This window comes from Rattus norvegicus, chromosome 17, assembly GCF_036323735.1.
Source record: "Rattus norvegicus strain BN/NHsdMcwi chromosome 17, GRCr8, whole genome shotgun sequence".
Classification (NCBI taxonomy): Eukaryota; Metazoa; Chordata; class Mammalia; order Rodentia; family Muridae; genus Rattus; species Rattus norvegicus.
Window position 1 is genome coordinate 77224345 of NC_086035.1, and position 15956 is coordinate 77240300.

At 39.4% G+C, this 15956-nt stretch overlaps 1 protein-coding gene across 11 annotated transcripts in view; it reads right to left on the reverse strand.

Moving 5' to 3' along the window:
• Upf2 (UPF2, regulator of nonsense mediated mRNA decay) overlaps positions 1-15956 on the reverse strand; it is a 111292-nt gene that overhangs the window by 90370 nt on the left and 4966 nt on the right. For 10 of the 11 annotated variants that reach the window (XM_039095923.2, XM_039095924.2, XM_063276633.1 and 7 more), the window contains 2 exon segments: positions 14923-15302; positions 11275-12054 (listed from right to left, as the gene is read on the reverse strand). In XM_039095923.2, coding sequence (XP_038951851.1) covers positions 11275-12054; positions 14923-15284 — 1142 coding nt within the window. In that variant the 5' untranslated portion in view covers positions 15285-15302. 11 annotated transcript variants of the gene reach the window in all.

Here is a 15956-nt window from a genome sequence, read left to right on the forward strand (position 1 = left end):
ATAATTATTTTGTTAAACTATGCTTTCCTAAGACATACTACTAGCCAAAATACACATCACAAGTCAGTTTCTAAAAATAACAGGCTTTAAGAGATTCAAAGACAGAATATCATTCATGAACTTCTGTGATTTAATCAAATTACTGTCTGTAAAAATCCATTTCTCTAACACAGTCAGTCTTCAGTTTACAGTATTATTAATCCAATGGAAAAACAGTAATGATCAGCCCGCCTACTCAAGGCTTTCATGGGGAAGTCCAAGGATATAATTCTTCCTACCTCACAAAAGTACTGTAAGTTACTCTTGATTACTAATGTAAAACAACTAGGAAATAACCAAAATGTGTAAAGTTAAAATCCCTACTGCATTAGCACAGGCAGCTAAGACCCTCACAAAAGGATGCAATCTGCTCTGCACTAACAGGGATCTGGTAGTACAACTGATACTTAAAAACAATGCTATAACAGAAAAGAGGATTCTGTAGCACAGCTGAAATTGGGTCTCCCGTAGCCCAGGCTGCTCTCAAGCTCACTGTGTTGCCAAGGCTGGCCTTTGGCTTCATAATCCTCCTGTCTCCACCCCAACTTTCAGCAAAAGTTTCCAAAAAACAACTATGAATTTTAAATTAAAACAATTCCAAAAGTAATATTTAGAAGTTTAATGCTTGGCATCTGAGCATTCTCCGTAAACTAAATCCGGTCTGGTTTTCTGGGTGTTATCTTCTTACAGAGACTGTGTGAGCAGGGCGTGACTGTGAGAGAACTCTCTAGTATCCACAGCCCCGGATTCCAATCACAGGAGCAGTAAAACACAACAGGAGGAAGGGGAAGGAGAAAAATAATTTACTATCAGATATGCTTAAAATTTTAAAGTTTTTCACTCACTTTACAACTTAAAAATATTATTAGCAACTTCTAATATAACAGTATAACCATATTTGCCTAGGCTAAAAGTATTTTTCTATAAAGACCAAAACTATTAAGTTTTCCCTGTTATTTACTTAAAAGTAATGTGATAAGCAAAAAAGTTTCTCCTAACATATATGCAGACATAACATCCATATACATGAAATATATAAACAAAAAAGATTCTTTCACCAAGTTTAGAGATTTTAAAACTTAAAACAAGAATATGTATATTCATGAAAGAAACTAACATTACTATGAACTTATCAGGACATTTAGTCAGTCCTAAGAAAATTCAGGAAAAAATTTAAACAAAACAAGTAATTCAAAGAAATACTGCCCCCAAATGATTCTACTTTTAAAATATTCAGTGGGCTGCCAAATTGGATCAGCTAATATACTTGCCATCAAGCCTGACAGCCAGCTTCTATCTCTGGAACACACACACACACACACACACACACACACACACACACACACACACACATAGATATAGATATGTGTGTGTGTGTGTGTGGTGTGTATGTGTATATATATATATATATGTATATATACCCCTATATATACATGTATACAATATATACAAACACATCTATATATACATGCATACAATACATATATAAATGTAAATTTTACATTTTAAGTAAGAACAATATATAAATTATTGCCAAAGGTGCTAAGAACTAAAGAGTTTATTCTAAAGACAACTCTAAGCCAGAAGTTGGTAGTATACACCTTTAATCCCAGCACTCAGAAGGTAGGGGCAAGCAGATCTCAAGTTCAAGGCCAGTCTAGTCTACAGAGTTCCAGAACAGCCAGGGCTACACGGAATAACCCTGTCTTGAAAAATCAAAAACAAAACAGCAAAAAGAGGGGGCTGGAGAGAGATGGTTCAGGGGTTAAGAGCACTATCTGCTGTTCCAAAGGTCCTGAGTTCAACTCCCAGCAACCACATAGTGGCTCACAGCTATCTACAATGAGATCTGATGCCTTCTTCTGGCATGCAGGATCACATACAGGCAGAATGTGTATACATAATAGATAAATAAAATAGATAAAATAAACTTTAATTAAAAAAGAAAAGAAAGATGATTCTGTTAGGGGATAATAATTTCAGTATAGCTAATGAATATTTCCATGCACCACTGAGGTCAGCAGGAAGTACTTGCCCCAAAGCCTGATGACCTAAGTTCTGTCCTAGGAATCACGTGGTGAAAGAAGAAAATCAACTTCCAAAAGTTGTCTTCTGATCACACACACACCATAGAACACCTGTGCCCACACACACACTTTTAAGAAAGAAAAATGTAACACGATTACAGTGTTACAACAACAAAACAAACAAACAAACAAACAAAACAGGGTAGGGGAAGCCTAGAACAAACTTAGAAATGTATTTTCTTACAAGGTCTAACTTCTTGGTCATCTGAGGAGCAAATTTTCAGTCCATTGAAATATACAATTCTAAGAATTTCTGGCACATAAGCAGTAAAGTGGTAACTATTTTACCACGACTGAAAACAGAATTACTTCAGGATTGACTTCAAGTTCAAGTACTTGCTTGGGACTAGATTCAAATCAATGATTAAATTTAATTCAATGCATCTAGGGCCTAGTTCCTCTCCAGTTCCTCTGAGATCAAATTAAAACTTTAAAACTGGGGCTAACCAAGTACATATGTGGTGAAGATACACACACACAAGCAAGGCATCCATGCATATGAAATAAAACAAAAGCTGGAACTGGAGAGACGTCTTGATAGTTAACTCTTCTGGAAGAGTTGAGTTAGACCCCAGCACCTACATAGGGGCTCACAAGAGTCTGTACTTACAGTGCAAAGGACTCTAACACCTCTGGGGGCACCATGAATATATGTGGTAAACAGACAAACATGGAGGCAAAAATACACTTAAATAAAAATAAATATATCTTAAAAAAAAAAAAAAGCTTTAAACCTTCACAGATAGCCCTTAACCCTCCCTCAAATCTTATTTCTGCTTTTTGTTGCTGTTTTGTTTTTAAAAAACGAGGTCTCAGTGGTAGACCACTTGTCTAACCCTTGTGAGGTCCTACGTTCAACTCCTACTCTAGAAGGAAGGGAGGAAGGGAGAAAGAGAAGGAAAGGAGGAGGGAGGGAAGGAGAGGCCAGCTGGCCTTCAACTCAATGTACTACCCAGATGGTATGGAACGAGCAATCCTCCTGCCTCTGGATTCTGAATATTATGGATTACAGGCATACACCACCAACCCCAAGACCATGATCACATTCTTTAGCAACACTAATTCATCTAGTTGCTTAAAAAATATGTATTTAGGTTAAGTATTCAGTAAAAGACCTCTTAGGAAAATAGAAACTGAGATTTTGACTTGTTTTCTAACTACATCATACATGGAGAACTCAATTTAGTAGACAGGACAAGATACCAACAGTGGAATTTCAGGTTCTGTTACAAACAGATCCCAAAGTGGTATCTAATTTGATCACTTATCTAACACATGCTTACTAAACAGCTCATGGAATCTACAGCACACACTAAGACTATGATGATTTTAGCAACAGAAATCAGTCATCAAAAGTATCAGGTGGAAGTGGAGTTCTGACTCTAGCTTTGTCAAGGCCCTGGGTTCAGTCTCCATGAGAGATTAAATTAAAAAAACAAAATGAGGGGCTGGGGATTTAGCTCAGTGGTAGAGCGCTTACCTGGGAAGCGCAAGGCCCTGGGTTCGGTCCCCAGCTCCGAAAAAAAGAACCAAAAAAAAAGAAAATCAAAACCTCACCCTTTTTTCCCACACATTGTTGGGAACAGAACTCAGGGCTTCATGCATGATAGGCAAGCACTGACCTTGAGCTCTCTCTACCCCTCACCCAAATTACTTATATAAGCAAAACTACAGTAATGATAATCATTTCGTATCCAATCTTCTTAGAAACACATCTACTTGCAAAGCTGAACTGACAGCATTTTTCTGAAACCATTGTTAATCAGAGGGCAGTAAACGTTTCCTGTAAAGAATCAGGAAATCAACTTTCTAGGTTTTCCAGACCCCAGGATCTTTACTGAAACTGCTCAATGCTACTGCCGCAAACACTAACGGCCAGGCAGTATGGAGATGCATAGGTTTACTATGCTAAGTAAAACTACTCACAACAGTGAAACGTCATCATCATGTAACTGTCACATGTCACTAAGCTTTCCATCACCTTTTACATATTTTTACTGTCTGAAAACCATTGTTACACTAGGCACTAAAAAAACTTGCTAATGACCTGCTCAGGCCAGTGAGCCACAGTGTGTCAATGACTGGAATTAGTCAAATCAATTAATCATCACTATTAAATGTTTATTAACTACCTTGGTCCCTCACCATGACTGCACCAAGGCTGAGGTAGTAGTACCCTCTCACAGATGTAAAAAGTAATGAGAGAAAACCGGTCCCAAGTCGTATTATAACAAAAATGTGTAAAAAAGATTTCTTGCTACTCACACCATTAATTTCAACACTGGAGAGGCAAAGGAGGGCAGATCACCATACGTGCAAGGACAGCCAGGGCTATAGAAAGAAGACCCTATTTCAAAGATCAAAAGCTTTTATTCTCCAGGTGTTGGTGGTGTACACCTTTGGTCCCCAGCACTCAGAAGGCAGAGGCAGGACGACCTCTGAGTTGAAAGCCAGAGTCTACAGAGTGAATGCCACAGACAGCCAGAGCTACACAGAGAAATCTTGTCTCCAACAATCAAACAAAAGCAAAACCAAAAACAGCATGAAACATCACCATTTAGAAACATCCTAAGTGTTCTCACACTCACAGAGCTCTGAGTACCGCAGCCTCCAGAGCGCTGGGACTGAAGGCATGGGCCATCACACTCACTGAAGGGGTTTTTATGTTACTATTACGACACTGACAAGCATCCACTCAGTAATGCCTCACATTAAAAGGTATGATTTTTCTTTCCCATCTTTTCACTCCTATGATTTGATTTTTGTTATTCCCTCTTATTTTATTTATATCTATTCTTATTTGCTCTATATTGCCTTACAAATAAATTTCTAAAGCAAGCAAAGCTGAGGTAGGAATATCAGAGTAAAACGCTGGCTGCTGGTGTTCAAAACATTTAACATATCAATTTTCAAAACAATGATTTGCTCAGAGGTTTTCGGAAAGATCAAACAGGCAATACATTAAGTAATAAACATTTTTCTAAAAGCACTACAGTAGTGCCAGATGCAGTGCACACGATTCACAACAGCCCCACGTTTACGTCAGAAGAACACTACTATGATCTCCACTGGAAGGTCAGGGATACTGACGCACAGGTGTGTGAGATAACTTGCCCAAGGATACAGAGTAAATGACACGTCTGCAGTTTGAACCCAAATACCCTGGTTCTGGAGTCTGCATTATTAAAACGTAGACTATGGCTGCCTCTAAAATCAAAACTAATCTGTTTTGTACATGATATTGGAATTACAAACTCTCTTAAGTATACACATCAAAATCAAGGTGCTATTTTAAATTCTCTTTTTAACCAAAACTGTAACCAGGATTCCTCTGGCTTGCAGTAGAGTTGGTAAGGATTGAGTGGCCAGTCAGAAGGTTTACAGCGAGCAATAGGGACAGTAATGGATGCTGTACAGCTGTGAGGGGTACAGCACCGAGAAAGGGAACTTCATTGTCACTGGCTCTTCAAATTACTTTGGGCAAGTCCTCAAATTCCTTTATCAGTCACCTTCAAAAAACAGGTATTTCCTTTAGGGTTATTGTGAAGACATCAGTAAGATTATACATGTAATTCATGTATATGAGAAAAAAGTACGAAAACTATTGTAAAGAAGTAAAAAGCTTCAATGCCATATATTTTGATCTATGAAACTGCGGTCAAGATGCAAAATAAATTAATTTTTAAAAATCTCAGCAAATATACAAACATCCTTTTAAATTTTGATCTTACATAATCACAGAAAATAAGACACATAAAATCTTGAAAATATGGTCGTGACTAAATCCAAGAAAAAAAAATACGGGGTTTTACCTCCGATTTGCTCCCAACTTGTCAAATCATTACAGAAGTAAGCCATAAAATTACATTAAATTTCCTTACAATTTAAATCTCATTTAAATTTGGTTATGTTTATCTTAGGAAAAGACACCAGTGTGTACAATGTAACTATTAAAATATTTATTCATATTATGCGAAATTCATAGTTAGTAAACTAAGAGGAAGTAATAACACAGGGGTCTTATAACACCATTAAAGTTTGCTTAAGGAGAAAATTCAGGGAGGCAATATCTTTTTTTTTTTTTTTTTTTTTTTTTAGGTTTTTCATGACAGGGTTTCTCTGTGTATCCCTGACTGACCTGGAACTAGCTCTGTAGACCAGGCTGGTCTGGAACTCAGAGACACATCTCCCTCTGCCTCCTAAGTTCTGGGAATAAAGGCATTGACCATCACTGCCAAGACACATATAACCTTGAATATACGGTAGTGAGGCAATCTCTTAATGGTGTGTAAATATTACCAACTGATCGACCTGTAAGAATAGGTAAAGCATACCTGAAGGAAATAAAATAAAAGCAATTTAAACTTAAGTAAATTTTAAATCAGTATATTTAAGTTTCAACATTAGTCAAACTAATAGTACTTCTCAGATTTTTTTAAGCTAACAGTGTATTTTGAAATTAAAAATCTTTGCTTTTACCAACCTTAAAAACTCTTGGTTTTGTCCAGATTTTCAGTTATGTCAATGACAATTATACATCCAGTGGGTGGACTGGTTTGGGAGAGACTTCTGTTTCAGACTGTGTTGATTTATCAGAGGTCTCTTGGTTTTAGTATGTTGTAGTCCTATTTCACAGAACTGTAGTTCTGATTTCAGAGGATCATGTAATAATAGGTGAGAGAAAGGAGAATGTTTGCATTCTATTTACAACTTTTACTAAACTTTAAAATCAAATTGCTATTGCCAACAATTTGGGCAGTCAGGAAAGGACTAATTTAAAGGTGTGAAAAACAACACTTGCTACTCTTTCCGTCAATCACCAGTGCGGGGAGAGATGAAGACACTTTAGAGCAGTGGTTCTCAACCCTCCCAATGCTGCAACCTTTTAATACAGCTCTCCATGTTGTGGTGACCGCAATCATAAAATTACTTTCATTGCTGTTTCAGAACTGTAATTTTCCTACTGTTATGAACTGTCATGTTAAATATCTGTGTTTTCTGATGGCTTTAGGCAACCCCACACACACACTGTTTTAGGTGTTGGTAGTAGAAGTGTTAGCCCAGCAAGCATAAGCCCTGGCCTTTGTCACAGCACAAAGAAAAAAATCATTTTTTTTCTTTTCTTTTTTTCGTTTTTTCGGAGCTGGGGACCGAACCCAGGGCCTTGCACTTGCTAGACAAGCGCTCTACCACTGAGCTAAACCCCCAACCCCGAAAAAAATAATTTTAAGAACTGAGAATTGATTACTTTAATATTTGAATATATTATTTTAGTCTACTCAAAGAAAATCTTGTTAACTATGACATTATATTGACTAATCAATTAAATGTTAAAAAATTAGTAAAGATCTCTATTAACAAAATGATCCCTAAACACACAGAAGGCAATATTTACCAAACATATAAAGCTACTGTCACATACTAATCTTAAAATTTATACATGCTGTAACTTCCCAGAGCTACTTAAGATCATGTAAGTAAAATGTATAATAAACATGATTTTTTAAAGTAAAAAAAAATTATAATTCAAATTTTTCAAAGTTCATCTTACCTAAAAAGCATCGCTAGTCAAAACTATAAATTCTTCAGGGGCTTAGAAGCATAATGAAGCATAGACTATAGGCCCAAGTATGAGTAAAGAATAGTTACAAACTCACTACCACTCACTCAGTTACTCACTCCAGTATCTTTAAGGAAACAGCAGAACTTACTGTACTATTATTTGTTTTATTTTGTTTTTGAGACAGGGTCTCTGTATAGCCCAGGCTGTCCTAGAACTCACTCTGTAAACTAGGCTGGCTTTGAACTCAAAGAGATTTGCATGCCTCTGCCTCCAGAGCTGGATTAAAGGTGTGTGTCATGGAGCTCAGCCAAGAAAGCACCAGAAATTTTGAGTCAGTCTATGTCTAAAACTGCTGGACAGAGCTGGGCCTGGTGGCACACACCTGATTTCAATACTTGGGAGGCTGAAATAAAAGGACCATGAGCAGGAGGCCAGCGTGGGTTACACAATAAGACTCAAAAAGACAGGGCTAGAGAAATGGCTCAGCAGTTAAAAGCACTGGCTGTTCAAAGGTCCTGAGTTCAATTCCCAGCAACCACATGGTGGCTCACAACCATCTGTAATGGGATCCAATGCCCTCTTCTGGTGTGTCTGAAGACAGCTACAGTGTACTCAGAACATAAAAGAATAAATAAATAAATAAAACTCAAAAAGACAACAACAACAACAAAATTGGCTGAATGGAATTTAAAGTATAGTCTTTAATGCACACAGAATAAGATTTCACCAGCTCTAAGGATAGTGCTTTCTAACACATTCAACAGCAAATGACTATGTGCATTTATGATTCCTAGACTGAAAATAGTGCACTTGATTTTCCTAAGACACAAAGGGCATAAAATTTTTTTAATTATGTGTGAGACTAAAGTCTCGGGTCACTTATTACTCAGTTTTCTAGGATATCACATCTAAGAGATATCTTATTGGAGAAACTACTGCCCGTGTTTCACATTTGAAAATAACTACTGGGTCGTGTCTTCAAAGAAGACACTTTTAAAAACTGATGACTTCAGAAGTAAATTGTAATAAGGTACTTTCGGAAGAAAGGAATTAACCAAAAGAGACTGTGTTAATCCATTATCTTTCCTCAGCTGGGTTATCTGCATCTTCACTACCAAGCTGATGAGCAACTCAAAGTATCTTGAACTCAAAATAAGTTACTAAGCCAGGTGTCAAATATCTTCTATTAAGACTTTCACATCTGAATTACTGCAGCAGTAAGCAGACAAAATATGCTACAACAAACGTCAACATCAATCTACACTGGAAGTAAACTCTAAAACCATAGAGTAACAGTTCTGTTCCTGCTGGGGGGTGGTGCACACATCTTTAACCCCAGCACTTAGGAAGCAGTGGCAGAACAGCCGGTCTACAGTGAGCTCCAGGACAGCCAGGGCTACACAGTAAAGCTGTCTTAAACAACTGCTGCCACCCCCATCACTGCTGCCACCACCCCAGCTAAAAACAAAAACAAAAGAACCCACCCAGCTCCGGGAGCAAAGCTGCTAAGTTTCTGAAGAAAGGCCACAGAGATAAAAGAGCAGAAGATGCCTACCCAAACTGTAGGCGCACCATTTACTGCCTTTAATCTCAGCTGGCAGAGGCAGGAGGATCTCTTTGAGTTTGAGGCCAACTTGTTCTGATCTTCAGAGCAAGTTGTAGGACAGCCATGGCTGTCTTGAAAACCAAAACAAAAGAACCCATTTACTTACCTGAGCATTTAATAACACACACAAAATCACTGTTAAAATAGCATGTCCAGACCATCTAAATAAGCCTGAGTTAAGCCAACAGTGGGATGCCACCTCAAAAAAATAGAGAGCCGAGAAGCATGCACTCAGGGCAGAACTTACTGCACTAGTTCAAAATGAACAAAGTACCTTAACAGTAGTTCATTTGAACCAGGCAGTAGTATGCCCTTAGTCCGAGTGCCTGGAGGAGGTGGTGAGTGGGTCTGTGTGTTCAAAGCCAGTCTGGTCTACAAAGCAGCCAAGGCTACCCCGTCTCAAACAAACAAAAATAAGAGCAATGCATTTAAGAATCAGGCTTCAATGTAAATAGTACTGACAAAAAGACAAAAGACAAATGACAAGACAGCTAAATAAGCTATAGCAATACTGGTCAGAGAAGACAAATCAGAACCAAATGTCCTAAGGGCAGTGAGTGTATGGAAAGCATTGGAAGACAGTTATCCTGAAAAGAGAAAGCATCTGGCAGTCAGCAAGTCTGCAAGAGAAGTCACAGGGATCAGACAGGTGTGCCTCACAGCCATAGTAAATCACTGTAGCTCCTCTACTAAGATGCTCTAAGGCTAGGAGTCAATACAGAAACTCTAAAGTAGACAACAGAACCCATCAACTGTTGTTTACAAGGTCAGTTGTGATGTATCAGGTAAACTATAAAGGGACAGGTGGATGAAAATGACAAAGCCTTATGCAAATCATGGTTAAGGAGATTTAAATATATGAAAATTAGAATTCACAACCATAGACGAGAATAGCAATTCCATTTCTATTTTACTTTTTCCTTTGAGATGTCATTTCACTGTTGCCCAGAGAGTATACTTCTCAGCTAAGTGACCTTTGGTCCCTAGGACTGAGCATCTGCATGACCCTGTACAATATACACTACAGTGAAACACTCCTTCTTTCTGGTTAAATCAATCACCATCCAGAGCTAACTGTTCACACCAGTCCTCCCCCAGTGCATGCTCATGAGGACAGGAAAAGGTATGCCTCTCCCATCAATGGCCCATCAAAAAAAGTTCCAAACTCCTAAGCCTGTAATTTTCTCAGTGAAATAGAACTGCTATTAGTCCCTTCTGTATACCCCAGACCCCAACAAATCAACACCCTCATTAAAGTCAGCCCAAGACCCATGAACTGCTGATCCTGTTGTGTCCTCGGTGCAGTAACGACACAGTCTTCTGACAGTGGAATCTGGTTTCTAGTGGGGCCTTTTCACCAGTGACCACAGCGACAGCACGGTACTCCTTTAAAACTGGGAACAGGAGCCCTCAGGAGATGACTCCTGTCAGTACACTTTAAAACTTATCCAAGGGGGAAAAAAACAAAAAACATATCCAAGGACACTTTTCATGCTAACTTTGAGCTACTTCTCAGAAATGTGATCTAAAACACCACTGCTAAGGAATGACTCACTCTCTTCACAAGAACAAGTAGCAGCAGTGACATCAACAACTTAAACTCCAAAGCAATGGAAGCAAGGCAGTTAGGAAGAGCGCAGACAAGAGCACAGGAAAACAGTGGCAACCCAGGTCAAGGGGCAGAGACAGAAGAGCGACTCATCAACATTCATGAGGATCTTACAGCACAGGAAGAAAAAGCAACAAAGCAAGAATCACCTCCTCCTTACTGGATGGCTTAGAGAGTTAGACCCTGTAAACCTAGTGCAGAGTCACATTTAAGCATGAGACGGAAGGCTGCTAGCTAGTGAGTTTCCTGGAACACTAACACATCACCTGTGAGGAGCCCTTCTCCGTGAGCGCTCAGTGGATGGAGACTCTAAACACCTAAGCACGAGCTCCACTATAAACTCTCAACTCGGAGAACATTGGAAAATCACCTGTTTTGCCTCTCAGTATTCTGAAGCTCCCTGTGGTCCCTTTTCAGGTGTTTGGTCAGAGACGTAAAGTACTCTTTTAAAAGATTCTGGAAAGGCTGCTGCTTCTCTGGGCTAATTATCTCACTAGGAGGAAAGTTCAAATTAAACTTCTCTGCAGCACTCTTTACTTTCCTCGGTACAAGTCCAGCAATATCATCTCCACAATGACGACAGAAACTAATCACCACAGACACATGAGTGTGGGATTCTCGATCAGCATTAATAATACTTTTTAGCTGTTCATAGATTAAGGAAAGACCTTCCTTGTCAGTGAAGATTCCCACTATTGTCAATTCTGCAATGAAACGCAAGTCAGTTCTTAGCTTGGTAATGTTGGGCGTTTTCTCCTCTTTCCTTGCTTCAAAATGTTTTTTCCACACCTGAAGAAGTGAGGGTGCAAAGTCAGCGTACCGCTGGTGAAAGAGAGAGCAGAGGTGCACGGCACAGTTCACGTCAGAGATTTTTAATTTTGCTTCCACAATGGAAGCTACGGCTTCTGCAATATATTTGCTTAAATTCAGGCCATTAAAATCATGAGACAAGGAGTCTCTCTGTTGTTCTGTAATTGTTTTTAGTTTCTTGACAAAAGCAGTATTTTTCTTTAAGCTCGAATCTAGGCGGCTAAAGAAATTTTCCTCTGGTCGGTTGTCTGGAGCATTTTGGTTTTTGCTACGGAGTTCCTTTCGTAGTTGATGGCGTTCCCACGCCTCCTGATGAAGCTGAAGAGATTCTTCTTTCTCTCTATGAAAAAGACAAAAGAGAAATAAGCATATACATTTTGAAGCATCATTTATAAATCACTTAAAGTCAGTGAAAAAGTACACTCTAAGTATAGAATACAAGAACAAGAGGAGCAGAGAGGCCCTCCACTGCCTTGCCGCCTTGGGACCCTGCAGACCCTGACTGAGCCCTGTGCACCTAAGTGAGCACTGGGCCTCTGATCTGCATTTGCCACCTCTTTCATGACTTTCAAGGCCACTGTATTAACAGCTGATATACTGACAGCACAGTAAATTATTACACCTTCTGTGGTAGAATGATTTCCAATAATTTAAACTGTTAATCACTCTGTCGATTTGCAAGTTCAATTGATCTAAGACACAGTGCTCGATATGTAAAAGATAAGATGATATGCCTGGGAATAATATAAAATGTTAAACCAAAGCACTGGGTAAATAGCAACATTTACACAAGAGACACTCAGTTAAAGAACAACCATTATAAAATGTACTTAAAGGGTTCTCAACTGTCAAGTATTGTTTCTCCGTAGTCAGAATTTATCAAACAATTAGTAAAGGCCAGCCTGACTTATATGAGGAACTTCCCCCCTGCAACCACACGCAGCAAAAGAAGATACTGGACTGAAGAGATGGCTCAAACTTAGTAACACTAGCTGTTCTCCCAAAGAACCCAGGTTCAATTCTCAGCACTGGCAGCCACACCAATCTTAAACTCCAGGTTCAGAGGACCTGCTGCCCTCTTCAGGTCTCTAAAAGCATTGCACATATGTGGAGACCAGACATGGATGTTGGTAAATACACATATTACATAAAATAAAAAGCTCAAATTATTTTTTCACGAGCATCAATAACAAGAAATACTCATGACTAAGAAGTCTGGGAAAGAATTCTAGGAGAACTACCAGTTTAAAATCCTTTAATGAGTGTAAGTAAACTCAACTTAACCTAAAAGAACAGTTAAAGCTGACATAACTTTTTTTTCTGTTTAAAATAAAGTAATGATTTGGGGCAGGGATGATTTTGATTTTAAAATATTAGAATATATGTTTTAAAATATAAATCTACAAAAAAGTAATTTTCCTCTTCCCAGCTAATCACTTCTCTTAACTCAACTCCAGGCCCCATGCCCACCCTTGCTGAGTTAACAAAGGGGCTGCATTGGATATACAAAGCTTTCAGTCACATGAAAGCCACAGGACTTGTAATAAAAGAAGCAGAAGCAGAACTCAGTATGCATCTGAATGAAGCAAATCAGTTTTACCCTATACTGAAAACAGTGTAAAATATAAAGACCTTATGGGCAAATAAAATACAAAACCCCTATGCGCTTTAAAATATTCTAGGAAAGGACCTGGGGATATAGTTCCATGGCACAATGCTTGCCTTTCAAGCTATGGCTTTAAGTTCAAGACCAATGCCCAATTCCACTAATCTATATACATATAGAATTTTTTTAAAGTAATTATTAAATAAGGCAGATAAGAGATGTGGGGTAAGACTGGTTCATTATTATATTTTATCTTCATAAATATTTGAAATTTTTCCAGTAAAAGGTTAGGAAGTGGGGCTGGAGAGATGGCTCAGCAGTTAAGAGCACTGGCTGCCCTTCCAGAGGACCTGGGATCAGTTTCCAGCACCTCATGGTGGCTCACAGCCATCCATGGTTGTTCCAAAGACTCCAACACCATCTTCCGGCCTCAGCCATCACTGCATGCATATGCTGCACAAACATACCTGCAGGCAGAACACTTACATACACAAAATAATAAAATTATTAAAAAATCTCCGAAAACAACAAAAGAATTGGTTGTTTTCAGTTATTTTAAAAGCACCTTGAAGTTGGATGTGTACAGTGCATGACTTTAACTCAAGCACTTGGGAGGCAGAGGCAGGCAAGTCTCTACAAGTTAGAAGGCAGTCTGGTCTACACAATGAAGTCCAAGACTGCCAGAGCTACAAACATGGTGAGACCCTGTCTCAGGAAAAACAACTTTGAAGGGGCAAAGGAAGTGCTTTGAAACCAATTATGTTTATGAATTAAAATCTTAGTACAAGGATCAACACATACTACATACTACACAAGTCTAAGAGCTAGGTCTGACCCCAAAAGCCTAAAGCTGAAGGAGAAAACCAACTCCTGAACATTGTCCTCTGGCCTCTTTGCAAGTGGGCGAGAATGTACACATGCACAGAGACAATTTACAAAACATTTTGTTTTTAAATTTTGGAAGAAAAATAAGCACGAAATTCTGAAGAATCTTGATTGTGAATATTCTAATATTGGCCACTACTACTGCCTTCCAGACCTCCCTCTCTCCCTTATTAACAAGGGAGAGACTGGACTGGAGAAATATCTCACTGGTTAAAACAACCTGCTACTCTTCAGAGGCCTCATATTTGGTTCCCAGGACCCACATCATGACTCACAACTACCTGTGACTATAGCTCCAGGGAACCTGATGCTCTCTTCAGGCCTCCTGGGTTACACCCTGGGACACACACACACACACACACACACACCTTTTTGTTTTTTAAAGGAGAGGTAGACGGTTTGTAAATTTTAGTTGACGAGCACTGGCCTAGCATGCAGAAGGTTCAAAGTTTAATCCTTCCCACTGAGGCTCGAGAGGGAAGCTCCATGAACAAGGTTTTTACAAACAAAACTCAGATCACCTTAGACCTCATAAAACACTCAAGACCGCACTACTTAAGGACCTCAAGCATGCCCTGGTCAGGGGAACCAATGAGACAAGCTGACATCCTCCCAGACCTCCCAGCCAGGGGCCGCCTGTATGTTATCTCAAACAACCACTTCCCCTCTGCGTCTCAGGCGCCCACTCTCACTCCTTCCCCTACCCAGGTTTCTTACTTCAGCTGGGCAGCTGCTTCTTCCTGCTGCCGCTTGGCCTGCTCCTCCTGCTTTTTCCTCTCTTCCTCTTCCTGTTTTTTCTTTTCTTCCTCTTCCTTCTTCTTCAACTCTTCCTCTGCCTTCACCTTCTCTTCCTCTTTTTTCTTACGTTCCTTGTCTTCCTTTTTTCTCTTATCTTCTTCCAGTTTCTTCTTTTTGTCTTCTGGGACCTTACTGACCTCCTTCTTGGCAGTGATCTTGAGATCGTCTTTTGATTTCTCCTTGCTGCTCACTGGCCGCCTCTCACTGCAGTCTTTTTCCTTGTTGTTTAGTAAAGATTCTTTTTCCTCCATACTTGCTGACTTTTTCCGCTCAGCTGGCATTATGTGACCCAGGACAATCTGTAAGAGTAAAAGAACGTCAGTACCATGGGCAGGATGCCTTTTAATTAACAACACAACATATTAATGAAGCTTGGCACCCATGAAATTTTAAAATGCACACGAAGTAGTGCTGCTGTGATGAGAAGGAACACCTTAGAAGCCGAGGATGCAGTGGTGGAAAGTGCTTATTGAGCACGCCCAGTACTCAATCCCCAGCACTGTGGCAAAAATTGGTTACATTCCTCCTTTTATTATTATTAATTCTGTATCCAAGGGGTTTTTTTTGTTGTTGTTGTTTTGTTTTTATTCTTTAATTAATTAAGGAAGCATAAAAGTGGGTTGGACATCGTGGTACATGCCTTTATCCTGGCACTTAGGAGGCAGAGGCAGGTGGACCTCTATGAGTTCCAGGACAACCAGACTGAAAAACCCTGTCTCAAAAAATAAACAGCCGGTTGTGGTGGCGCACACTGGTAGAATCTGCTGAAGGAGGCAGAGGCAGGAGGATCACGAGTTCAAGGCCAGTCTGGGCTACACATTTTGGGGCTGGAGAGATGGCTCAGTGGTTCAAAGCACTGACTGCTCTTCAGAGGTCCTGAGTTCAAATCCCAGCACCCACATGGTGGCTCACAATCATCTTAATGAGATCTGATGCCCTCTTTTGGTGGGCCT